The sequence below is a fragment of the Lynx canadensis genome, chromosome A2 (genome assembly GCF_007474595.2).
Source record: "Lynx canadensis isolate LIC74 chromosome A2, mLynCan4.pri.v2, whole genome shotgun sequence".
Taxonomy (NCBI): Eukaryota; Metazoa; Chordata; class Mammalia; order Carnivora; family Felidae; genus Lynx; species Lynx canadensis.
Window position 1 is genome coordinate 121,766,481 of NC_044304.2, and position 26,378 is coordinate 121,792,858.

Consider the following 26,378-nt stretch of genomic DNA (forward strand, 5'->3'; position numbering starts at 1 on the left):
TTGGAGGAAAATATATTTCAATTCCACGTTCAAAAGAGCTGTCATTTTAACGTAGTGAATGGGTTTTCAGAGAGTGATGTAATATTGTTATTTTTAATACATTCTTTAAAAGAAAAGATTTTACTTTAGTACAAATCGATGCATGCTGGAGGGGAAAAAATATCTAAAGAGAGCTAAAATACAGGTGGGCCATTTTTAGAAAGCTCCACATGTACATACCTGAACTTACAAATCAGAATCACAGAATAGGTTTTTGGTGCACTTTAGAGGTTTCTTATAAATGGTAGCTGATAGCTTTACAAAAAAGTTGGGAGAAAGGAAATAAACAAAAAAGAAAATAGAATGAGATGAAAAAAATCTGGGCAGTGATTACAAGAACTTATGTGTGTGTGTGCGTGTGTGTGTGTATGTGTGTGGGTGTGTGTGTTTTCTAGCAGTATCATAATGACATCAGCAAGATACGCTTGCATTTTGGTTCTTGGCAAGTGTCAAACTACAGGGTTTATCATCCTGTATTGGCTGGTGTGTGTGTGTGAGAACACAGAATTGAAAGGCACTTTTGGAGGCAATTTGGTCCCATCCAATATGGAACCTGTGGCTCAGAGAAGGGAGAGTGACTGGGGCAAGGCACGTATGAGGGGCAGGGCCAGGGCTAGAGAGAACCCATCTCCTGAACCCCCAGCCAGTGCTCCCTGCATTCTTCTCTGCTGTTTATATTTTCCTCTGGTACATTGACATTTTCTTTTTTTTCTAGGAAAAATCAATTGCCAGTGTCCAGCAAGGCTGATGGGGAGCTGAGCGTTTTGCAGCTTGGTAAGTGCAGCTGATACCTGTATGCTGTGCCCATCAGGGTCCAGTGGTCTTCATTTGCTCCGTCTGGGAGGCAGTGGGTGGGGACTCCTTTCCTCCCACCTGATCTCAGGAAAGAGAGGCTGGCCCAGTGAGTAGAGCGGGCTTCTCTCTTTTGGGTTGCTGTCTTCTTCTGCTTTCTTTCTGTCCTGGAGAAATCCTTATAAGAAGTCTGGGCATTTCTGGACCCACACGGGGCTGGGGGGTGGGTGGGATGCAGAGGAGCCTTTTTTGCATTTGGAGGTTCTTTTAGGACTATTCAGAACCTATAAAGGTCTCTAGACGACAGCTTTGCCTGGGGGAGACCATCCTTTAAAAATTTTTATCGATGTGTTATTGAGGCATAAAATACAGTGAAGTGCATAGTACATACATCTTAAGTGCATTTGCACATATGTGTACACCCACGTAACTGCTGTCTCAGATCAAGGTAGAGAACGTGTCCACCCACTCTTTAGTTTGGAAGCAATCTTTTGTATGCCTTTGTGTAATTCTCCACTCCCCAAAGACCGATGTGTTTGCAGGGCTTGGCAAAGCAGCAGTAGAATGGACAATGGCGAACCAGTGACCAGGCACGAAAGGATGAGGCTTGAGTGCTGTTGACATTTGCTCTTCTTCCGAAAGCCAGCGATTTACCTGTTTGGCCATCTTGGCAGATGACAGCCGTTCAGTGACTTTTCCTCTTTCCTCTCCTTTTAAGCACTCCTTTTAAAGCGAAGGAAGAAAGCAGCGCTCTCTTTAGAAGTTACTTGTGTGCGACGTGCAGTCTGACAGTTCGCTTTGATGAAGTTGAAAGGCAGGGGCCTCTAGGAATGATGAGGCAGGGGTTTATTTATTCTGCTCAGCTCGCGTCAGAGGTAACAATTCCTTCGAGTTTTAATCATCAGAAATGGCTGGTGGGGATCACTTGGCCAGCCGGGGAAGGGGCCGTTCTGCCCACGGCGATGCAGAATGAGGTCCAGAGCCAGCAAATGCTGGCATCTGAAGCGTTTCTGTAAAGCACTGCACTTGAAGATTTTCCAGTGAAAGCCACTCCTGTTTGGACATAAAACGAAGCACTTCCTGGCCTTCAGAACCCAAAGGGCTTCTACTGGAAGGAAGGCTTTTAGCAATTCTCTCAGAACTCAGTTGTTTGAAGTGTGTGTGTGTGTGTGTGTGTGTGTGTGTGTGTGTGTTTTCCAGAGGGAGGCAGACCCCTCTTTGCTAGTGGCTCAGCTAATGACTTAGAAAAGGAGAAAGAAATAGAAGGTAAGAGATCATGGAACGCAGTCACCAAGGGAAAGGGACAGAAGTTTTGGGGTGAAGAGGAGAAAGGAACAAAATTTAGTTAGAGGAATGGCATTTTCTTCTCCACCCTGATTCATTTTCCTTTGCTGCAGTTCCACAGACTTGTTAGCAGTTATATGTCAGGGCATAGATGAGGCCGAGCAGATTGAGGTGAATAAAAAGTGGGCTTGCTTTCTTGGAGGGCCAGGTTGGGTGGGACAAAGGAAGAGAGGTGTCCTCTGACAGCAACATATAAAGCAGATGATCAGCAGTTCATCACTGCTTCTAGACACGTATAAGCTGAGTTCTGTGGTGGGTTCCAGAGGTTTGCATAATGAGGTGGTATTTAGACGGGGCTTTGAAGGTTGAGCAAGGTCTCGCCAAGTAGAGATGTGCAACAGACCTTACATGCAAGGCCTGCAGGGTGAGGGAGTGATTGGCTTGAAGTGAGTGGCCTGGAGGGGAAGTTGCAGGGTCAGGGGGAGATGAGGCTGGGAACAAAGTTGTGGAAGAGTGGGGATGATTTGAGTGCTGTGCTAATGAGCTTGACCATAAATCATTAGCCGGTAAAGAGCACTTGAAAATTCTGTGTGGGGGCAGTAATGTGTGCAGGGCTGTGGCTTTGGGGCTATCTCTGGATACGTGCAGAGGATAGATTGTAGGAGTAAGAGCCTGGATATTGGAAGACCAGGGAGGGGGTTCTTGGAATAGTCGAGAAAAGATGTGATTGGGCCCCTGTTCTGTCTGGTGAAATCCTCTGGGTATTTCAAGACCCTGCTCAAATATTTAGCTCTTATGGAAAGCTTCTCTGACCCTTTAAGGAAGAGCTATTTACCTCTTCTCTTCTGCTCTTAAAACCCTCGCACTGTCCCTATTTTAAGTGGAACTCATGTTCCATTATTTGTTTGGGCTTCTCGCCCCCCGCCCCCAGGCAGTGTGCTCCTTGAAGGCAGGGGTTATGCTTTACTCATCCTGGACCTCCACTCTCCCACATAATTCCTGGCACCTCATGGATGCTCAATGAAGTGCTTAATGAACAGATAGAAAAAGAATGACATATTCCTGTAACAGCGGAGGGGAAAAAGGCGGGGGTGAGGTATGAGACATCCTGGAGGCAGAATGATCGGGAGGCTAGATCATCATGATGTGGGAGAGAGGGCGAAGGTCTCAGACTGAGTCCCTGGAGGAGGACTGGGGAGATGGAGTGTGTTATCAAAACCGAAGCCTGGAGGGGTGCTGTGCTGAGATTCTGGAGTCTGGGGTGGTGGGGCACTTCCAGGAGAAGATATCTGTAGTCAGCGGGAAATAGTGATTAGGGTACCTGGAAAAAGAGGTATATGGACCTTTATTATATATTACCACATATATACGTTTTCCTCCAAAGGGTAGATAAAGTGGTATGGGAAGCAAGCTCCCTTGCTTCTTTCAACCAGACACTTATACCAGGGCCTTAAAAATAGCATTCTTAAACCACCGGCATTTGCAGATGGTTTTGTCTGCTTGGCCAACATGTCATTCTGGACTGCTTTGTTTTTCCTTTGCATGGCGGTCCCACCACATCTGGGCCTGAGGCCTGCTATGTGGTCCTGAACCAAATCCCTGCACAGGGGCCAACTTCCTCCTGGCAGAAGCCAAGGGAGGCTGCCTCCTTTTAGGGGCTCCACCCAATCTGGGCCCCCAACTTTCATCCTCAGATTTACTTCATGGAGCCCCGAGCAGGCACGTTTCAGCCCGGGCTCCCTTCCGGACAACCTCAGACTAAACAGAAGCCTCCAAATAGGCTTAAATACTGCCCCTTCTATGCCTCCAGGAAACAATCTGGCCTGAGTGATTGCAAGGAGCCCTTCAGGGCCTGGTGGAATCACTCAGGTTACTCTCCCCTACTCTGTTTTGGGCCTCAGCTGCCCAGGGTTGAATTAATCACACATCTCTATTCCTTCAGGGAACATTCTCAGTATTGATCTTTGCAAAGCCTTCCCCTTGGCCTCTCTCCCTTTCCTCCTTTCATCCTTCTTTCCTTCCCTCCCTCGCTTTCTCTCCTTCTCTCTCTCCTGCCTTTCCTTCATTTTTTAGCCCCACCCCCACCCTCCCATGATCCTCCTCTTCTCAAGCAGTCATTCTCGTGTATTTAGTTGGTATCTGTTTTCTTGCATATTCTTGCAAAATGCATAGTGTTTGTGTGCATATATTTGTAACGGATGTAAATCATATTGTGTTATATATATGTGTGTGTATATATATATGTGTATATGTGTGTGTGTGTGTGTGTATATATATATATATATCTTATTTGTGTTCTTGCCTTCTCTACCCAGCACCCTGTTTTTAAGACCCATGCATGTTGCTAAGTGAACATCTGGTCATTATTTCAGGGTGCTTTTATAAGACCATGGTCACAGGGTGGCTTTTTCAGAGACCCTAACTAAGAAGAGTTTGCATTTAAATTCAGATTCTCATTTAAATTCCAGGCTTATTTTTAATTTTTGTTTTCAGCCTAAAGGTGGGAGGGTTTCCTTTTCAGTGGACTGGGACTCTGGGAGCTGGTCTTGTGCTGCTGTGCCTGTTCCTCCCCAAGGGAAGAAAAGGAGCCTGTAGAATGGGATATAAAACATGTGTCCTGGGGGTGTTGGCCTTTGGATAGCCTCTCCAGAAGAAGTGGGGCAGGGACAATGACATTTCTATAGTCCTAGATATACAGAATTATAGGAGATAATGTTGATTTCTATGTCGTGTGGTGTACTTTTTAAATAATCATTTAGTCTCAGGAAAATGGGAGGCGGGGATGGTTCAACAGGCTCTCTGGAGACTGGTCTGCTCTGTTTTGCCAGCATAATTACCTTGGATTGTTTACACTTGGGTCCTTCCTCTGAGTGTTCTGGTAAATGCTACGGCTGTGGGTACAATCTTGAGAGGGATGCCCGGCTGGGAGACCCATGCTGGGACCCTCTCTGGGCCTCCGTCACCTCAGCTGTAAGATGACTGTGAGGGGCAGGTGACTTAGTGGCCCTTCCAGCTGGAGGTCCAGGGAGGTCTGGTTGGCAGGAAGACAGAACGATCAGGAGCTGGCCTCGGTTTTATCGTGTCTCTGTCACTTTTCCATCTGTGTGATGTCAGGCCAGTCATTTCACTTCTTTAAGCCTCAGTTTTGCATCTGCAAGTAGGGGTGACAATAATTACCTTGTCCTGGGCTGTTATGGGACCTAGGCGTTAAAACACAAGTGGCTGGTAAGTGAAAGCTGCGACAGTGATAATCTGTTGTTATTTTATCAGGAACAGTGGTGTTTTTTCCCCCTAATTCTGCCCTCTTCATGTTTGCCCTCAGGCACAGGTTTGTGTGCCATGCCTACCTTTTGTAAGAAATGTGTCTGAGTGAGGCTCTTCTGGGCCTGACTCCGTGGCTTCGGCCCCAGGCTCCTGTCTCACTGCATGTCCACAGGCAGAGCTTTCTAGTGGACCGGTAACCACCTTGTGCCCACTGGCATCCTTGTGCCATGGACCAGGATGGGACTGCGACAAGGAACCAGGACCCTTACTCTGTCTTTTTTCCTTCTTGTGAAGGCCTGGGAGCCCCAAGGGGGAGAGGCAGGTGGAGGGTGGGGAAGCCCTCCCTTCCTTCAAACTCATCCATGCCCTTGGTGTTATTTCTTTTTCTCTAAAAATTTTTTTTTTCAACGTTTATTTATTTTTGGGACAGAGAGAGACAGAGCATGAATGGGGGAGGGGCAGAGAGAGAGGGAGACACAGAATCGGAAACAGGCTCCAGGCTCTGAGTCTTGGTGTTATTTCTTATTCTGTTCCCCGTGGGTCATAACAAGGAGCTCACGTGCCCCGGTTTTCTTTCAGAGGATGTGGAGGATGAATTGGTAAGGGAAGAAGTCATCCTGTCTCCAGTCCCATCCATGCTCAAGCTGCAGATAGTGTCAAAGCCAATCGACCTCTCAGTGGCCAAGGTGCGTTGTCAACTTGAAAGTGCGCGTTCATACGTCTTGATTTGAATTGGTGTGAATTGGTGTGGTGTGAATTGAAGCTGTTTTGATGTGAACTGGTGTGGGTGAGGTGGTTATGATCCCCCTGACCCCAACCATCTTATGTCTCAGTCGTTCAAGTGGAAATTCGGGCGTGGTATAGAAGAACCTGAACTGAGAGTCAGGAAAATGGGGGTGTGGTCTTCTCCAGGAAGAAGTGTGCGTATAGCCTCCTCCCACTCAAACATTCCAGGGTCTCGTGCTTCTTTTGGCCCGGAGCCGCTTCTGCACATCTGCAGTGGGCCACTCCAGAGTTGTGACGGCACTGGGAGCATTGTCCTCATTAGAGCGGCTCTGTTTTAGTGCTCGTCCCCCATGCTGGGCTTAGGCTGGGCTTGCAGTGAGGGAAGGACAGGAGGGTTTTAACAATTCCTCAGCACCACTGGGTTCATACCAGTGGCCTCCTGGAGGGACTTGAGAGGACTTAAGGGGCAGGTTCCTGGCCTTATCGGCCTCCTCTGCAGGGATGCCCTGGATTCCTCACCATCTCAGCTGCCAGATGGCCTTACCCCTCCCCTTGGCCAGTGGTTCCTGTGGGATGGAATGCTGCTCTTACACTATCCCACTGGCTTTTCAGCCAGGATCCAGGAGGAAAAGCTAAAATGTCTGGGGACACAGCTGACCCCCTATTTACTCAGCACACAGATAAAAAAGTCAAAGATTTTTCTAGAGATTTTTTTTCCCTTTCCCCTTCCTCTCTTCCCTTTTCTTTCCTTCTTTCGAACCGTGGAGGGCATGGGTGTGTGTGTTGGGGGGTCGGACACTTTTACATGGCCCCAAGCCTGGGAAAAGTGCTCTGGCTATCTGTAGCCACGAGGCTGTGATTATTTGCTGTGAACACAACACTCCTATTTTGGGAAGGGCCCTAGAGGCCCCTAACTTCAGACCACCCAGCAGTAGCATCTCCAAAAGCAGCTGGAAAAACTAAGGCCCACCCAGAGAAAAGGAGGGCTCAGGGCACATGGCATCCATAGCACCCAGGTTTCCAGGCTGTTAACTCTGTGACCTGGTGACCATGCTGTGCCTAGCTGGGGGCTGTCATTCTGTGATTAAGAGAACAGACATGGGCTTCAGTCAGAAAACTCAAGTCCCTATAGTTTCTAGGCTCTCAAAAAACTCAGTTCAAATACACAGATGATTGTTGTTGGCACAAGAAGGAAAAGCAAACCCTGATAGATGAATTCACCCAGGCTTCTCTCCTGTGTGCCGCCAGCCCATGTTGATGGGCTGACGTGTTGACAAATGCTTCTGTCGCTGAGATTTTCTTAATGAAAAGCAAAAGAGAACCGATTCTAGAAGGAAATAATCTGAATCTATAAGAAAGATCTGACCTGGAGAGGTGGCAACAGAACCCATGAGTTGGCCCTTCAGAGACCTTGGGTGTAAAACCGTGGTGGAGAGAGAGGAGGGAGCTGGCATAAGGAGGGGGTATCCAGGGAGAGGCTCTGCCTTCCAGGGCTGGCCAGGTGGAGGGGTTGGCACTTTCTGGGGCTCTGGAGGGTGGGGCTTTGGTTTATGGGAGATGAACTGTGAGATCAGTGTCATCTAGAAGTTTGGGGAAGACAGAGCTGTGGAAAAATGGAGGGGCTGCCTTGGGAGGGGGTGGGAACCCCTCCCTGGGTTGTTGGGGTTCAAGCTGAGTTCATGGGGGACCACTTGTGGGTAATATTGTAAAGGAGATTCTTCCCTGTAGTAAGAGTATTAGAGCAGGGGCTAGCAAACTGTTTCCAAAAAGGGCCAGATCGTTTATTTTTGGCTCTCTGTTACAACCACTCAACTCTGCCATCGTAACGTAAAAGCCAGCATAGAAGCAAATGCCAACATATGTAAGCAAATGGGTGTTACTGTATTTCAATAAAACTTTATCCACAGAACATGTGTGGGGCCAAGTTTGGCCCGTGGGACGTAGTTTGCTAAGCCTGTCAGCACCAGTTCTCAAATGTAGCTGCACATTGGAATTGTCTGGAGAGCATTTAAAATCATAGATACTGGAGTCTGACACCCAAGGGTTCTGATTTAGTTGGCCTGGCATGTGGCCTGAGCATCAGGATGGTTAAACACTCCACAGGTGGTTACCGTGTACAGCCAAGAACCTCCAAGATCCCTTCTAGAACTAAAAGTTTCTGTTTCAGTTTCCCCTAAAGAACCTACCAAGACTTGGGCCCAGGTCAGCACAGGCTGGTTTGGCTTATGGACGTTCCAGAGATGAGGCCCTCAGGATCGACTTTTCTCTTTTCTCAGATAATAATGAGTTTGCAAAAGAAAAAGAAAATAAATAACCCTGCTGGAAAACGGGATGCCCTGCTAGAACGCAAGACCAGCTCCTGTGGGAATCCGTAGACCACGCAGTGTGTTATTGTTTGCTTTTAAGACAACTGACGAAACTCTCTCTTCTTTTGACAGGACATAAAGGCCCTTCTGTTTGGTTCCAGCTTTTGCTGTTTCAATGAGGAATGGAAACTTCAGAGTTTTTCCTTTAATGACAAAGCCTCGTTAAAATACGGCATCGTGCAGAACAAGGCAGGTTGCTTTTAAGTTTCCCAGGGACATTTCTGTGGGCCCATCACAGACAGGGGCAGGATGTCCCCCAGTTTGGTAAGTCCTGCGAGCATTTCCTGAGCTCTTCAGTGCCAACTAGCCCTGTGTTTGCCAGGTTGTCACCCAGTGCTGGAATTTCATGTGTGGCTGGCAGAGCAAGAGCTGGGGAGTGTGACCCTTACTCTATGAAGACTTCTCCTCAGTGTCCAGAATCTTCTCTGAGAGGAGCAGAAGGAGGCTCTGTGTTTGTTGGGGGCATCAGAGTGGGTCCACAGGCAGAGTATTGGGAAATGGTTTTGCAAGCAGGGCTGGAGAGAGGACACTTGAGGCAGGAGGCAGCCTGAATAAAGGAGAGGCTTCGAGAAGAAGTGTGTGAGGAGGAGGTGTTTTCAAGACAGGGAAGTGTAGGCAGACGGGAGCAGGATTTGGACATGGTGTGTACACATTTACCAAGTTACACACTTTAAGGGCTAGAAGATACTCTAAATCCAGCAGCCCAATGAGGTTCCATTTCTCAAATCCCAGGAAGCTCCCCTGCCCCACACTGCCCGAGGAAGAACCCCAAGACCATTAGCCTTTGTCCCTAGTGTGGCCAAGCTCAGCTCATTTTGCACCCCCACCTCAAGGGCACCCACACCTGCTACTCTGATATTCCTTGTACTTGTTGATGCCTATAGGAATGAACCCCTCAGGGAGCCTTCTTCCTCTAACGTGGGGTGGGGGGGCAATAGAGACACACATAATGGGTGCTGAGGCAGGCTACACCTGGGCAAAAGATTGCTCACATAAGCAGAGGCTGCTGCAGGGGGTACTGAGGTGATCAGGGGAGACTTCCTGGAAGGGGAGGCCTTTAGGATGGGCCTTGAAGCTGAGTAAACTGTTGACACCCTCAGCCTGTGGACATGGAAGCATTTCTCTGGATGACTGGGAACCTATGGTGATGAACCTGGTTTTACACCTGACTGGTAGTGAAGGCCTGTTTTCTTCCCATGAGACATTGCAGACTTGCTCTCCTTCCAGTGCTGGGCACCGTGGCCTTTGTCACCCCCTTTCTGTGACTAGGCTCAGTGCTTTGCAGAAGTACTCAGCACATCAAAGGCCCGTGTTGGAGGGGCAGGAACTGGTGGGAGCAGACTGGTTCTGGAGGAACGGCCAGGTTGGCCCTGGTCAGTCCTCACTGGTACTAATGTGTGTCCTTCTTTGCAGGGGGGTCCCTGTGGGGTTCTGGCAGCTGTCCAAGGCTGTGTCCTACAAAAACTCCTGTTTGAAGGAGATAGCAAAGCTGACTGCGTTCGGTAAGTCAGTGCTCATAATAGCAATATCTTCTTTTCCCAAGGCCTCTCCTCAGTGTCCAGAAAAAACAAGCAAGGAAGCATGTGTGTTCCCTGATATTTCCCGTCTTCTGAAAAGGGAAATGGTGACCGGCTAGCAGGTCCAGTGCTGACCAGTTGAAATGACCTGTATGCACTTGCCTCTAAAAGAAGGGAGGGTCGTTAAGTCCCATTCCACGTGGGAAGCAGCTGCTGGAATGGCATCGAAACTAAGGCCACCCCCTCCTCAGCAGTTGACTGTGGTAGCTGCCCAGCTCCCATCCACACCCACATCGACCCCCTGACCCCTTGACTGAGCCCAGGTCTCAGTTACCTCATGTTACCCCATGTTACCTCACCTCTGCCAACAGCCATTACCACACATTCCAGCCAGCCCCGCGGCACATTGCTTCCACTCCCTCTGGCCGTTTGTTTTCCACCTCACGCTTTAAGTGTTTGCACATGGACCCCCCCTCATTCTCATTTTCTCTCTCACTCAACAGACTTTTCTGGAACATCTCTGTGCAGGCACAAGTGATACAGACAGGAATAGATGCACACTCTATGCTCCAGAATGCTCTGTGAGGGATGGATGGATAGAAAACCCTCATTCTATAGCGTGGTCAGTGCTAAGATGGAGGGATTGGCAAGGTGCTGGCCAGGGCTGGGGCTAGATGGCCGATTCGAGGAGACCGCGGTCTTACTTTTGTCTCTCTGTGTGCCCAGTTACTAGCTTGTTCTGAGTTCCCCTCAGACCTACAGAACTGGTGCGTCTCTTTCTTCTTTTAGTTGAAATATAACATGCATGCAGGAAAGTGCACATGTCAAAAACGTGCACGGCTCAGACGTGTTCTGCTCAATGAATTATTGCAAAATCCCACACTCATGAACCTCTCATGCAGATCACAAAAGAAAATTACTTCCAGCACCCCAGAAGAGTCCTGCCTAGTAGATACCCCCATTCTCTTCCCAAAAGTTGAGATTAAACAAATTCTAAAATCACAGCTTAGTTTTGCCAGTTCCTGAATTTTAATTAAAGGGGCTTGTTCTTTGATGTACGTATTTTGGTGTCTTTTTTTTTTTTTTTTTAAAGCTTAGATGTTATAAAGACAGCAACTCATTCCCCATTCACTCATGTTCAGCTTCCTGGGAGATACGCTGGCTCCCCAGACATCCTGCCAAACTCGGGACAGATGAAACATCTTTTACCAGCTTAGAGGATTTTGCCTTAGACAGGGTCCAAGGGAAGGCAGCTTTGCATGCTTGGCATTTTAGAATGTGTCCAGTAATATAATTTGTCTGATTACCAAGTAATCATCAAGGTGTTTTATCTTAAGCTAAAAGATGCTAATTCTCAGCATAGCAGAACTGTAACCAGAAGCAGAGTGATATAACATTTCCACAGCAGGATCTCACCTTATTCTCCATACCCCGACCAGTCCACACATAGCTGCTCCTGTCTGTGCACGGCCATTCCCCATTGCGTGCTCTGGAAGGCCAGCCAGCAAAGTGCTGCCCACAGTGTGGACAGAGACCCTGCTGCCGACTCTCCCAGAGAGGCAGCACAGTGCTTGATGTTCTGGAATGTTCCCGACTAAGTGGAATTTGCTAAATGAGGGAGCTGCCCTCAAAGGGTGTGGGGACTGTCCCTGAGTGTACATGTCCCCACCTGCCTACCTTCCTTCCTTGCATTCAGAAGAAGCATGCAGGGAGGACTTGGCAGGTGCTTGGAGGGAATACACGGCTCAACAGGACAGCTGTGGCCTTGCCTTCATGGCACCTATGACTGACCATGAGAGCCAGGCAGATAGGAGGCCTACAGGGGATGTGCAGGAAGCTTGGGGTTCACCCACACATGAAGAGGGTGGGGCAGGCTTGTTGGAGGAGTGACATTTGAGTCTCACCAAGGTCTGGAGGTAATCAGGACTCCCAGTTGGCTTGACACACATCCTCACACATGCTTATTCTCCCTCAGTTTCCCCCTTCCCAGCAAACCCCTCGTACTTGGTTCTGGGCTCCTCACCACACAGAGGCCATGACTTCAGGGAGGCTTTCCCAGACCTCCCTGGTTGAGATAAACCCAGGCCTGCTCCAAGGCCTCCCCACCAAATGGCACCCTTGTTCATGGACATCATTACCTGTCCATTATCTGCTCCCCCCAATCCCCCAGCCCCTGGGAACACAAACCCCATGAGAACAGGGGCCTTCCTGGGCTGCCTGGTTCACAGCCTGTCTCTGGCATCCAGCACAGGGCCTAGTCCACAGAAGAGGCCCTCAGAATTTTTGTTGAATGAACACATGGACAAATGCATGAGTTATCCAGACTAACAGGGAGGGGAGGGGAATGGTGTTCCGGTAAGGAGAACAACATGTGCAGAGGCCTGAGGGCAGGGAGAGCAGGGCCAGGAGCCAAGAGTTGCCTGGGGTGGCCGGGGCAGAGTTCGGAGGGGCAGGGTGAGACCGGGGATGGTGGTCAGGGACATGCTGCCAGAGGGGCCTTGGAGGCTTACCATCCGCTTGGGCCAAGTGTTGGCCTTGGCCCTCATGGGAGATGTCTCATAACTCATTTTGGCCCCCTTCTCATTCAGAGCTGCTTTTGAACTTGGACTTTGTACTTGGGGGACGTTGGGGATTGCTTCCCAGTGGTCAGGATGGGGTGTTTAAGTTGGTTCCAGGCAGGGCTGTTCCTGCCCAGGGCACAAGGCAGGCTTCGTTCCTTGTCACCCACCCCACCCACCACTAAGGGAGTATGCGAGCCTCTGGATCCACAGGTGCATTCTCCAGGGAACGCTTTGCTCTCCACACCAGGGAGTGCATCCAGGGCTTGGAAAGCAAAAAGCCAACCTGGTTGTGGGTGCAAGTTGGGCTCTGGGTGGAAAGAAAACCGGGCCAGCTGTGTAAGCGAGGTTCTCTTCCATGTCCCGCCATCTGCCAGTCAGACACCAGCCAAACGTGGACTCAGGCCCAAGTTTATACTGACAGACCTCTGTTTAAGCACCGACTGGATGGAGAGTTCCACCAAGGCCTTGCTGGGAGGCAGGGGAGGGAGTGCGGCCTTGGCTTCCATGGGCTCCCTGTCGGCTGGGACCCTGCAAGAGGAGTTGTGGCCAGCCTAGATTGAAGGCCCTTGGCAGCCAGGCTGGTGGGGGCTGAGCTGGGTTCTGGGGGCAGCAGTGGGTAGGCAGAGGGAGAAGGGGAAAGGAGGAGTGGCTGGGGTGTGTGTGTGGGGGGGTTCCAGGTGGGAAGGAGCCCCACTCTGTCTGCCTGGTTGGACCAGAAGAGGCCTGTGTTGAGTATCCATAGAGCTCGGCCTGCTGGCCAGGGCCCCCTCCTCTAAGAAGCATGGAAAGATTCATGCTGCAGAAGAGTGACCTCAGTTTTCTTTGGAGCCTCCCAGCTATGGATGCTCCTGGTAAGTCCCTCCCCTTCCCACTCCCAATCCCTGCTTCCCCGGGCACTGCAACTAGGGCTGATCTCCACACAGGTGGAGTGCAGTGGGCTGGCTTTCTGTGTCCATCCATCAGAGCTCTTTCAGGGGCTCAGGCAGAAGTAGTTCAGAGGGGGACAAGATGGGGGAGGTCCAGTGGTGTCGGGCTATTGGCGAGGGGCACCAGATGTCTACACACACACACACACACACACACACACACACACACACAGTCCTGTGCTTTCTTCTCCCCCTTCCCCTGCTATGGGGTTTTGAGGTGAGAGACCGCCTCAGGGCCTGGAAGGTGATTGGGGGTGGAAGGGGAGAGTTCTTGTGGTTCAAGCTAGGACTTGGGTCAAGCAAAGGCCGGAGGAGCAAGGGGCTGGTGCCCAGGGCCGGCAGCAGAGGAGAGAAGTGAGAGCAGAGTTGGGGTTGCTGCTTTGTGATGGTGAGGCCCTGCAGGTCAGAGGCCACCCAGAGTTGTCCTTGCTGCCTGGGTCTTGGTGCATCCTGTAGGTGCCCATGCTGAGGCGGGAAGGGGTGCCTGGCTCTGTGCTCCTTAGCCCCTTCCAGGGTGGGGCATGCTAGGCTGGGTCCAGAGACCTGGACTGCAGGGCCTCACCTTCTCATTGGTGAATCTCTATCTTGCCTAACTTTGACTCAACAAGGAAACACAAATGAAGTCCTTTGTAAATCATCAAAGGCTGTGCAAGAAGGTGGGACCATATGGGGAAACTGAGGCTCAGAGAGGGAAGATGCTGGCCCAGGGTCACCCCTGGCACCTATGGCCGAGCCCTGTCTGCCATCCCATGCTGCTGTGCTCCAGAAGAGACGCTGAGAAGTGGGAGAGCCAGAGAGGTCAGGAGTGGCTGGCACCAGGAGGCTGATGTCATGAGTTTGAAACACTTGAATGCTGGACTCCCAGACAGATTCTCAGTGACCAAGGTGCGGCTCTGTGTTTTACAAAGGGCTTCTGGGAAGACCCTCCCCTTTTCCCCTAATTTGGAAAAACTCAGTACAGAAGAGTACAAAGAGTAATACGGAAACACCTAGGGGACCCACTGCCTCACGTGGGCAACGGGTGAAGTCCCTGCAGCAACCTTAGTCCCATCCCTGCAGCAACCTTAGTCCCCGGCTCCTCCAGTCTGATTGATGTATTCATACAATTTTAATATGGATGGGTTGGGTCACTGGTGTTGCTGCATGGGCCATGTGTGCTGAGTTGGGTTTGAGGCTTCAATACTTCCTTTTGACTCTGAAATTCCAGGATTTCAGAAATGACCCAACTGAAAAAAAACCAAAAACAACGCAGGCGACCTGCTCTGTTCTCTTCAGGAGCAGCACGGTGGCCTGGCTCGCCACAGCGAGGCGAGGCGGTGTCTGCAGCTGCCCCACTCTGGGCCCTCCTCGCACCCTCCGCCCACACTCACAGCTGATGGGGGTAATGGTTCTGTGAAAGCAGCGTGGAGGATGTGACTGCGCCCTCCAGGGAAGTCATGCTGAAATAAAGGCCTCTTGGCAGGGATGGTGTTTTTTTCTGCAGGACTGTCTGGCTTCATTAGGACCTATTCCATCAGGCCGGCAGCTGGCCTCTCCTCAATCGGGAAGGACAGCGCCCGGTGACAGGACTCCGTGTTATTCCACTTGAGGAGGGCTATGCCTGTGGCTGGCCGTGGGAAGACCATGAGCCCCACTCCCCTGCAGGCCTAGAGAGAGCCACAGACAAGATTGACGGCCCCACGCCTCCTCCCCTTTGGAATTGTGAAATTCAAGGCCCAGAGAAGGAGGGGCACTTGCCCAGGGCCTGTCTGGCTGGACACTAGGAGAGAGCCAGGCCTGGACTCCAGGTCAGATGGTCCCCAGACCAGCCTTCTTCCCCTCCCCTGCAGCAGTGTTTGACCCTGAGAGGGAGCAGAAAGCCTGCAGTCGTTCCCAGGCCTTCCTCTGGATTGTCTGTAGATGCTGTAGGCTATCTCGAGATAATCAGGATCAAAACATCTCTTTAATCTGAAGGACTTAAGTAGTGTAAGCAACTATGTAGGATGTATTACTCCCCTATGCCCTCCACCATCCATAGACACGTATCTTCAGTCTGTACTTCTGTGAGGAAGTAGGTGCTTAAAGAAACTGTTCTTGCTTGAGGAGCCTGGCTGGATGCTAGATTCATGGTAGGAGTTTGATGAACGTGTGTCTGACTGATGAAGACAACACAGGACCACCCCTGTCATTGAGGTTTTGCAGGTGAAAGCCGGGAGTTAACCCGGTGAAACTGGAGTCGGGGCAACTCACCACAGCGCCTCCTTCCTCTCGTCCTCGGCATGGACAGCCCGGTCTACCCTGTGGCTGGTTAAATGGCAGAGATGGCAATGCTGGAATGATGCTTGGGGGCATCTGGCTCAGGGTCTGCCTCTATGCGGGAAGGCGAAGGTCAGCGAGGGTGAGGGGCTTCCCCGAGGCCTGTGAACCAAACCTGGAACCAAACCTGGGCCCGACCACTGCACTCTTCCACTTTGTTCTCTAGAAAGACGTGTCTCAAGAGAGCAAGCTAGAGAAGACTCAGGGAAGGATGCAGAGACTAGAAGCATTTCCAGAAGGAAGCCAGTGAAAAGAATGAGGATTTTTGTGTAGAAATGCAGAGGTTCCGAGGGGCTGTAATCAGTCTGTGAGAGAGATCAGGAAGACACGGGCTGGACCGAAGAGCCAGTGTTGTCCGGTGCTGAAGAGCTGAGCTCGAAGGCAGAGGGATGCTGATTCCTAAGGCAAGAGCTCCAGACAGTTGGTTCCACTTCCCCAAGTTCTCCTTCCTCCCTCAATGCTGTTTTGATTTTTCCAACTTTACGGACTGTGTGGTTCACTTGGATGAATCATTTAGTCGCTGTGCCTCAGTTTTTGCATTTGAAAGGGGCAAGGATGCTACTGCCATTACAGGGTGGCTTTAATGACTAATGGAATAATACACGTGAAGTGTTTCTAACCGCGCTTGGCATGTGATAAGCACTCAATATGTGTGGACTGTTGAATCTCATTTGTGGCTACACTGAGAAGCTTTCAGTCAAGCACATGACTTGCTTCAGCAAGTTCGTGTAGAACACAGTGAATGTTGAAAGGTGACCTCTTAGTTCCCTGTCTGCAGGTTTTCCAGCATAGATGTTCTAGGCAGAGTCTACAGTGCAGAGACGATTTTGCACAACTCGCACCCACGGCAAGGGTTCTAACCGGGGAGTACCCTCGTCGCACCTGTGATGTGGGAAGAGCCCACAGGGGTGAGATGGGGCGGAATGCTGGTCGGGCACTAGCTGTAACAACCCCGCTGGGGAGCAGGGCATCCCGGTCCTGGACGGGGGCAGGAAGGGGATTGGCAAGGGTACTCAGGAGGTGTGATTGACAGGACATGACGGTCACCTGGGTGGGGGCAGGGCAGGAAACAGGATCCATGGGGATGACGAAGCCCACTTTCATAGATTCTGAATCCAAAGAGATAAATGTCCAATCCTTTCTCCTTTGTCTGACAAGCCCTGCCTTCCTGGCCCCCCCTTAGTCCTTGGCATCACCTCTCCGGAAACCCAGAACAACATTTCCTCACCTTTGTTTTCATAGCTGATGGTGACCCGGGCCAGTGTTCCCCGCACAGCTCGGGCTGCCTGGCTTGGTGATGGCGTGGTAACCATTTCCTCGAGGAGCTTGGCGGGTCTCCAGAGGCTGCAGAAGTACCAGGCAGTCTGCCATTTCATTTTTCAAGTGGGTTGAGGGTGGCTTGTTACTTTCACACCAGATGTCAGGAGTTCACCTTCCTGTCACCATGGCCAAAGTGGGGACTTGATGTTTCCATAAAGACAACAGTAATAAGTATTGGTTATTGAATATTGACCACGTGCCAGGTGCTGGGCTATGGACCTTACACACATCGTCTTGCTTAAAGCTCCCAATGCTATGAACGCGGTCCCCTTGTCATCTCCAGTTTATGGAAGGGGAAACTGAGGGAGGGCTATGTCACGTCACCTCCCATTTTAGTCGTTTGACAGCCTGGATGCAGACAACTGGTTCTGTGTCTCAGGCACTGGGGAGTGACCACGTGCTGCCCACCATGGTGACCTGTGTCCAGGTCTCCTCATTCCCATTTCTCCAGATTCTTCCTCCTCCCCCCCACCTCTGCAGCTCAGCACAGAGCTCAGATGTTAGTTGGCTACTGAAAACATAGAAAACCACCCCCGCTCCGCCCTTTGTCTTCCTTTGAGCCCCAGCAGGGTCTTCATCAAGGCACCTTTGTTAGGAAGAGCCTAACAGGCTGCTTTTGTAAGAATGTAATTTTTCTAAGAGTTTAGAAGAAATCCATGGACTCCAGGGGTGGGCAAGAAGTACAGCTCTCAGGAGCCCTGGGAAGGTGAAACTGAAGGATGTGTCTGTATCAGGCTGTTGCCTGTTCTTCCCTCTTGCTCGTGTCACACAACAGGGTTTCTCTGTTACCCCTTTTATCGTAAGACGTCTCTCTGCCATTTTTGACATTGCTGGCTGCCTGTTTTGCTCAAAGCCCATTTGCTTCTAAAACTATGTAACAACACCGTCTCCCAGCCCAGCCCCTACTGCCTTGCCACTTCCTGCCTCCCTCTGCCTCCCTGGTACGCCAGAGTTCTGGCGGCGTTTCATCCTTGGCCACCACCTCTGCCCTTCCCCATCATCTCTTTGGGGAATCTTAGCCACTCAAAGTGCTGAGGACTCCTCACATGCTGGTGGTTCATAAACTTATACTCAGTGCCAGCTGCTGTCCTGGGCTTTAGATGGGTCAGATAGCTTCACCTGGGGGTCCCATGGGCACCTCCAGCTGCTCCCCCAGTTCTCCTCTCTGCCTGTATTCCTCATTTCAGTGAACAGCACCACTGTGCACCCGCGAAAGCCCCAGAGATTACCCCGAATCCTTCCTCTCCCACATCCCACGCCCTGTAGCTAACCACCAAGGCAGGCTGCTCTCCCCTCTGTACCCATGACCTCCTTTCCTGTGGCTCGTGGGAGTGAAGGGCACCTGCTTGCACAAACCATTGTCTCCAGGGGCCTGGATATTGGGACTGGTCAAGGCTGGGTCAGGGCAGTACCAGACCTTTGCCAGGGATGGCTACCTTTCCTCGGGGTGGCGGTAGTTCCAGAATGCCTTCAGCTCAGCCTCCTGGGCTCTGTCAGAACGCACCACACTGGCTTGCACATACCTCGGGCCCTGCCAAGCCTCCAGGGTCCCCTTTGCTCCCTGGGCTGTTTCCTTAGCCTGCTCCTCCTCCAGCCCCACCCGGGGCCCCTCCCCCAGGGCTCTTCCCTTGGCCCTCCTCTGAGGAGGCCCTGCCGGGAGTCCCTGAGCTCTGGGGCCCTCTGTGTGGCAGAGGAAGGAATCGGCTATGTGCTACAGGGCTACGCGGTCCCTGGCTTGTGTCCCTACTGGCATAAACACGTTCTCTTTTTCCTCCTCAGGCCGCTGCAGCCTTCCAATGCCCACAGGACCCACTGCCTCGCCCTGGCCATCGCGGACATTGTGTGGCGGGCCGGGGGCCATCAGAGAGCCGTGGTCACACTGTAAGCGCTTCTCAGGGCCTTGTCACTACCACTCACGTGGGGCACGGCTGCAGACAAGCTGGCTGTGTGCTTTCCTGTCCTTGGGGAAATTGTCTTTCCAACAGGCTGTCTGTGCGTCCTCCTGGGTGCCTATCATGTGCCCCATGCCAGTGTGAGCCCAGAGAGGCAGCCCCACGCTTGGGAGAGGTCTGGAGGGGTCTCCATGCAGCTCCATTCTCCTCTCTGCCGGGGGTCGCATCTGTCTCGCCTTCCTCCCTGGGGAGCTTTGGGGGACACAACCCTCTGGCCTAGGCAGCCTGCTCCCCTCTGTATTTCTGGCCCCGTGTCCTTGGCAAACAGCCTCTCGGTAACCAGTCACCCTCTGATTCATACCGCTCTCCTAGTCCCAAAGCATGCTCCTGTCCACTTTGTCACCTGGACCCCTGTTCCACTGAGGAAGAGACTTACCCCACTGCCTCCATCCTCCCGCAGGTGGAGGACCCCATAGTCCACATGGGCTGCTCTTCAGTCTGGCCCTTCACAGTGGGAGCATCAGTCCATCCCAGGCCTGTGGCTAAGCTTTAGTAAAAAGGATGCCTTTGGGGGCCAAAGATTACACTCTGGTGGGGTAGAAGGGTCCGTAGAGCACACTGCTAAAGAGAGAGGGCTCCCGGGCGCCTGGGTGGCTCAGTTGGTTAAGCGGTGGGCTTTGGCTCAAGTCTAGATCTTGTGGTTCGTGAGTTCAAGCCCTGCTGACAGCTCGGAGCTTGGAGCCTGCTTCAGATTCTGTGTCTCCCTCTCTCTTTCTACCCCTCTCCCTCTCATGCTCGCTCTCTCTCCCTCTCTCTCAAAAAAAAAAAAAAAAAAAAAATTGAAAAAAAATTGAAGAGAAGGGGCTCCAGAAGCTAACCCCTGTTGCTTATTGGCTGTGTGGCTTTGGACAATTGACTCAACCTCTCTGCACTTCATCTGTTTACTCATCTGGCAAATGGGGGTGATAGTAATGATTATTTGGTAGAGTGACTGTGAGAATTAAATAAGTTCTATGTAATCAGTGACTATATTACCAGTTTAATCATTTACGCACATGAATACATAGTGCATAATAAATGTGAAGTACTTAGGACAATGTCTGGCACATACTAAGTACCATCTCAGTGTTGGGTGTTATTGTTGTTCCTGTCGAGTGCTTGTCCTTGGTACTCGTGCCCCAGTTAACGGATTAGCCCTGGCCCTTAGGATCTGCATGGCAGTGCTGAAAGCAGATGGGACAAAAATTCAATTTCTCCCTGTTTTATGGATTAGAAAACAGGAGCCCAGAGAGGGGCAGTGGCTGGTCCCAGCCCAGGCAGCAGGCTAATGACCCAGTGGGCCCCAAACCCCACTTTTAGTGCACGCCTTCCTGGGCTACACACGCAGGGTGTTGTGTAAACGGATGTGGGGTTAGGGTGGGAAGCCTCAGGCCAGAGGCTGAAATTCCTCCCAGCCCTGAAAATGAAGGACAAGTCAGCATTCCTCAGTCTGGAAATCTATTTGTCAGTTGTGGGTGAGAGGCAGGCTTCCTCCTGCCAGGACTTGGGTTTGGTTACCCTAAGCTCTCCTCCTGCCGTCTTTTTTCCATTCCTTTTCCCACCCCCACTAGTGGAGTTCTTTGGACCCAGCCTAGTGGGTGAGTACAAAGTGGGGGAGAAACGAGAAACCCTTGGTCCCGTTCTTTCCTCTGGAGCCACCTTTTTATTTGTCCTCATTTAATGGCACATGTGGTTTCACCCTGGCTCAAGGGCATGTCTTCTCCCCATGCAGAGGACTCATGCATCTCCCTTTCCTTTTTAGGGCTTCAGGAACACAGCATTTCAGTCCAACAGGGAAATACAAAGCAGATGGAGTCTTAGAAACAGTACGGCTTTCTGGAAAATTATCACGCAACCTTTGGCTTTGTGTGGGGACGGTCTCCTTTCATATAAGTAAATCCTCCCTCAGCTGGGGAGGGGCCAGCCCTCCCTGCAGCCCAGGCTAGCAGATCCTCCACTTGGGATTGGGGTGGGGGCAGAGGTAGGAGTCCGGGGGTGGGCTTTTGCCAGGACTGGCTTTATGGCCAAGAGGCCAACAGGCGCCCTGTCACAGAGAAGAGCAGGCCATACGTAACGCCTTCTGGCCGGACTGCAGCCCTCTCTGTCCCTCTGTGTCTCTTCAGCATCCTCTCTGGGGTTGTTGCGAGAGGGCAGTGGGGTGGTATGGAGAGGGAGGGGGGTTCGAGGGTGGGGAAGAGCTTGTGCGGGACAGAGCACCGGCCATAAAGCCAGACCTGGTGTGACCTAGTAAGGGAAAGAAATGAGAGACGTGAGAATACAAAGTGACGTTTTCCACGAGTGGACCTCCTCTGCACTGAGGACTTTTTGTTTTACCTAGTTTGCTTCATTTGACCTGAGTCTGGGCGCATGTGGCCCCGGGATCCTAACTGGGGGGTCTCACCTGGTGGGTGTTTTCTCTACAAATGGCTTTTTCCTATCCTGCCTGAGAAAGCAAAGGAGACTCATACCCGCAGCTTCCCGCCAAACTCAGGACACTGCCTGCTGGGCTTAGAGCTGGGTGGGTCTCTCGCCCCGGCTCCCCTGCACCCCCAGGTGCTTCTCAGATCCCGCTTGTCAGTGGGGGGCAGGCACAATGTGGGCTCCTTGGCTTTGGCTCCGCAACACCTCCATTCCAGGGCTCTGTAGGCCTGGTGTGGCTGGCAGGGCGGAATTCACCGCCGAGACCCCAGCTGGACCCTGTCAGCCTTTTAAGTTGCACACGGGTCTGGGCCTGTGTGCCTCCCCGCCCCAGCTCTCAAGGTCACCCGTCTGACTACAGGGACATTTCCAAGTGGGTTTTGTAGCTGCTGAAGCCGGGGTGGTGGAAGATAATCCAGGACGTGGAACCATCGGTGGGGGCTTGGGCAGCTCACCCTGTGGGTCTGTGTCTCCTCAGCTCACACTGCACAGTTTGACCTGCTATGAGGAGCTGGTGACTTTTCTTCAACAAAGCATCCATCAGGTATGAACAGTGGTTTATTTGGGGGGATGTGCATGGTAGAGCTGTCTGCTTTCTTTACGGAGGCCCTGCTCAGTATATCCCGGCCGGGTGGGGCCTCCAGCACCCTGTCTGCTGGCGGAGATCTGTGCCCCCACCCCTTGCTGTGAGATGGGGCGGAACACATCCAGGGCCTGAACAGCACAAAGTACTGTGGGAATTCAGGGCTGTAGCCTCACTGGTTTTGTGGAGGAAGGAGCCCAAGCCTCCCTGGTAAAGGGCATGATTACTGGAGCCTTCTGCCTGGGTTCCAATCCAGGTAACACCCCTTGCTTAGTAGCTCTGTAGCCTTGGGCAACTTATTTAGCCTCCCTGTGCCTCAGTTTCCTCATCTGTAAAATGGGGCTGATAAAAACGGTGCTTAGAACTAGCGTGCCTGGTTCAGTGTGGTCAGTGATTTTAGCTTTCGTTGTTGATATAATGGTCACCACTATCACGATTATTTAAGGTAACCTTGAGACTGGTAAGTTGTAGACACGTAGAAATGAGGGGCAGGGTGCAGCATGAGCCAAGGCCAAAAAATGACCTCTGAGATTCCCAACTGCAAGGTCTCATCTTCTGACGTCTGTGTGACAGGTTGGAAGGAAAGAAACGGCGCTGAGGCCTTCTCTCCTGGTGTGCAAGCAAATGGCACATGCCTCTTTGCCTTTCTTTCAGCCTTCTGGGCTGTGGGATGAGCTCTTTTAGGCTCCCAAGAAGGCGACTTTGCCTAGAGATTTGCTGACGAGCCTGGGTGGTGGGACTGGACATTCTGCTGTCTTACTATCTCCTGTTCCCTGAAGGCGCTGTGCGTCTGGGCGGAGCCAGGGAAGAGTGGTCACAGACGCTGCTTGGGTAGGAAAATGGGGCCTGTCCTGAGACCACTGCGAGGCAGGTGTGCGGTCACCGAGGTGCTGACTCTTCAGAAACTTTCTGCCCGAGAGCTGTTGCCCAGGGATGATTCAGTCCGAGGAGCCTGGCCCGTGTCCCCAGCACTGACCGTTCCGCCTGGCCTTTCTGGGAGGTGGGAGAGAGGGGCTCTGGCATGGGAGGGGTCCCGGCCTAGACTGGCTGCCACCTGCTCCCTGTTTCTGGCTCTCTCTGGTTCTTCACGGACATAACCCAGGGGGCTGTCTGCCGATGCAGTGCACTTCCCAGCTGGTGCACACAGCTGTAGGGGTCCTGGAGCAGGGACCTGAGGGCCCCTGCTAGCTTATTCCTCAGCCACATGGGGCCCTTGGGAAAGTCACTGGGCCTTAGTTGCCTCATCTAGAAAATGGAAGATGGAGCAGTTAGCAGGTAACTTCCAGCTCGTTACTGTCCAGCGGTGGTTTTTAAAGAAGAAACTTAAATGCATGGACAAGAATGCCTTCTAAATTAAGCATCAGGTAATCTAAATAAGCAGAAAGGATTCTACTCTTTTTTTTTTTTTTATTAAAAAAAATTTTTTTTAACGTTTATTTATTTTTGAGACAGAGACAGAGCATGAACGGGGGAGGGTCAGAGAGAGGGAGACACAGAATCTGAAACAGGCTCCAGGCTCTGAGCTGTCAGCACAGAGCCCGACTCGGGGCTCGAACTCACAGACCGCGAGATCATGACCTGAGCCGAAGTTGGCCGCTCAACCGACTAAGCCACCCAGGCGCCCCAAGGATTCTACTCTTAAATGCACTCAGAGTGCTGTGAGGATACAGCAGTGCGTCCAAAAGACGAGCAAAGCCTGATCGCCTCAGTGCATGTGATTTGACCAGGGAGGCAGGCCCCCGGGCTCCTGTGTTCACACCATCAGGTGAAGCGGAGCATGGAGCCACTGGTGCCAGGAGAGGGAGGTGCCCTGGAGGCTTCAAGGGGGCAAAGGAGAGCCCTTGGGAAATAGCTCAGATGCTCCTGGGGCCTGTCACCGCCCACTGATGGCCCTGGGGTGATGCCTCAGCACCAAGGTTTTCTGCATCTTCGTCTATGAAATGAGGCCTTTCTCCTCCCTCTGTCTGTACCCCGGGGTTTCGGTGAAGCCCAAGCAAGACAGTGACTTTGGAAGAGGTTCAGAGGGTGGGCCTGTGCTGAGGAGGGGCTGCCTTCTTTCTGTCATTCTTCTGGCTCCAGAGTGGCTCCCCCTCCTCACTTGGCTTTGGTCCCTGTGTACCAGTGGTCAGTATTTGGTCCTCCTCACCCTTGAAGGTGGTGCCTTCCCCCACAGTGTAATTATGTTTTTTCTGGAAGCCGTTGAGCTGCCTCAGCACTACCCTCACCAAATTCATTTTTCATGGCCTGGGCCTAAGAGGGGTTCCTCGTGCCAGGCCTGGAAACGAACACTGAACCATCGCTGCCCAAAATAAATAGCCTCCTTGCTGTGTTTTCATTACCGCTCACCCTCGGGTGAGATGTCTGGCTGCCCCCTGCGAGCTGGGCGAGCCTCCGCCCCTGCCTCCTTTTGGGGTTCTTTGGTGGGCTTCGCTCTCCCCAGGGCCAGAGCAGCGCTGGAGGATGGCCCCTTCTTCCCAAATGGCACCAGACATTTTTCCGGACCCTAACGGCAGTTTCGGGCCCAATTGCCTGCCCGGAGAGCTCTCCTTTCAATGCAGGCACCTTGCCCTGTGGCCTCCCATGTCTTGGCAGCTTGGATTTGATGAGATAATTTTAGTAAATTTTTTTTAATGTTTTTTTATTTTTTAACAAAATGGAATATTGGTGCCATTCAGTCATGTTCTGGTGGGGGCCAGAAGCCCCAGGCAGGCGTCTTTTCTCCCTGCTAGCCGGTCTGCACAGAGGGGCACATCCAGAGCTCATGGGAAGCTCCCCTTGAGGCTGTTCCAAGGACTATGGAAAATGCTGGCCCACGTAGTACTGACCGTTCTCCATGTTTATGCAGACTTGGGGTGCACAGCGGGCTTCTGTGTCCCCTGGTTCATTGCAGCCCTGCAGCTGCAGGTGTGGCTGAGGGGGAAGCAGACAGAGAGGGTGCCATGGCTCCCCCAACACCATGGGTGGGTCCATGGCAGCAGTTGGTTGGGGAAGCGGAGACAGAGAGCTTTGTCACTCCCTGAGGCAACATGCAGGTCAGTAGCAGAGCTGTGACCAGGGCACCGGCCCTCCTGGGCCCGCGTCCTGCTGTACAAGGGCATCAGCATTACCGTTTGCAGTCATCAGAGCATGTCCACAGCCGTGGTCTCCTAGAACGTGCACCGGAACCCAAGGAAATACGCAAAGTAGGGATTCATCATCCTCGTTTTGCAAATGGAGAAACCGAGGAGAGCAGAAGTTAAGTGACTGGTTTGAGATCAGAGAATTACAATGAGGTTGATATAAGATTGTTGTTGATTTATTTGTTCCATTTCTATATCCCCCCCCACCAGAATATTTTGTTACTTATGAATTTCTAGAAAAAAAGTTTATTATAAAAAGATGATGTTCTTGGGGCTTTTCTATGCTCCAACCACAGTAAATCTGCCCTCTCTTGCCTTTGGGCCTTTGCACTCGCTGTTCGTCTTGCCTGGAACAGCATTCCCTCTCTTCTGATTGTTTCTTGTCCTTTGGGTTTGGATATCACTTCCTCCTGAAAGCTTTCCTTTGCATTCCTTCCTTCCCTAAATCCTTAGTCTGCTTGAAGGCCCTTTCTGTGTGTTTGCAGAGCACCTGTATTTCCCCCTCCTTTTCAAGTTGCTTCTTGTTCTTTCTTCCCTGAGTTACTTCCCACAAAGGCAGATCCGCGTCCACCTTGTTCACAAGCATAACCTTGTCAGGGAGCCTCCTCGTGGCACGAAAGTTCACACAGCAATTTTTTATTTATTTTTATTTTTTATTAAAATTTTTTTTAACATTTATTTATTTTTGAGAGACACAGAGAGACAGAGCATGAGTAGGGGAGGGGCAGAGAGAGAGGGAGACACAGAATCTGAAGCAGGCTCCAGGCTCCTAGCTGTCAGCACAGAGCCTGACAGGGGGCTCGAACCCATGAACTGTGAGATCGTGACCTGAGCCAAGGTCGGCTGCTTAACTGACTGAGCCACCCAGGTGCCCCACACAATAATTTTTTAGATGACGAATTGAGTTGCAGTATGGAAATGAAGACTGTATTTTGAAGGAAAGAAAAGATAATTTTATCAGAAGCTTGAGCTGAAATAATTACCACAGCTGAATACCTTACTTGGCTCTGAGCTTCCTGGCAACCAGGGCAAAATGGAAAGGGGATCGATGATATCATTCTTATTGTTTCAGCAAAACAAACGTGTTTGAGGGTCTGGTTTCAAGTCCAAAAAGAAACTGACCACACATAAGGAACACTGACCATCATAAGGCAGCGTCTTCATCCACAACGCACTAGAAGTGGTGTCATCCCGAGAGGGGGGATACGTAAGGTCTTCACACAGTTGCAGCTGGGGG

At 51.5% G+C, this 26,378-nt stretch overlaps 1 protein-coding gene across 1 annotated transcript in view; it reads left to right on the top strand.

Moving 5' to 3' along the window:
- MINDY4 (MINDY lysine 48 deubiquitinase 4) overlaps window positions 1-26,378 on the top strand; it is a 116,219-nt gene that overhangs the window by 55,580 nt on the left and 34,261 nt on the right. The window contains 7 exon segments of the mRNA XM_030308184.1: window positions 755-813; window positions 5,959-6,065; window positions 8,544-8,660; window positions 9,885-9,973; window positions 18,870-18,971; window positions 20,784-20,847; window positions 21,918-21,983. Of these exon segments, the coding sequence (XP_030164044.1) occupies window positions 755-813; window positions 5,959-6,065; window positions 8,544-8,660; window positions 9,885-9,973; window positions 18,870-18,971; window positions 20,784-20,847; window positions 21,918-21,983 (604 nt within the window).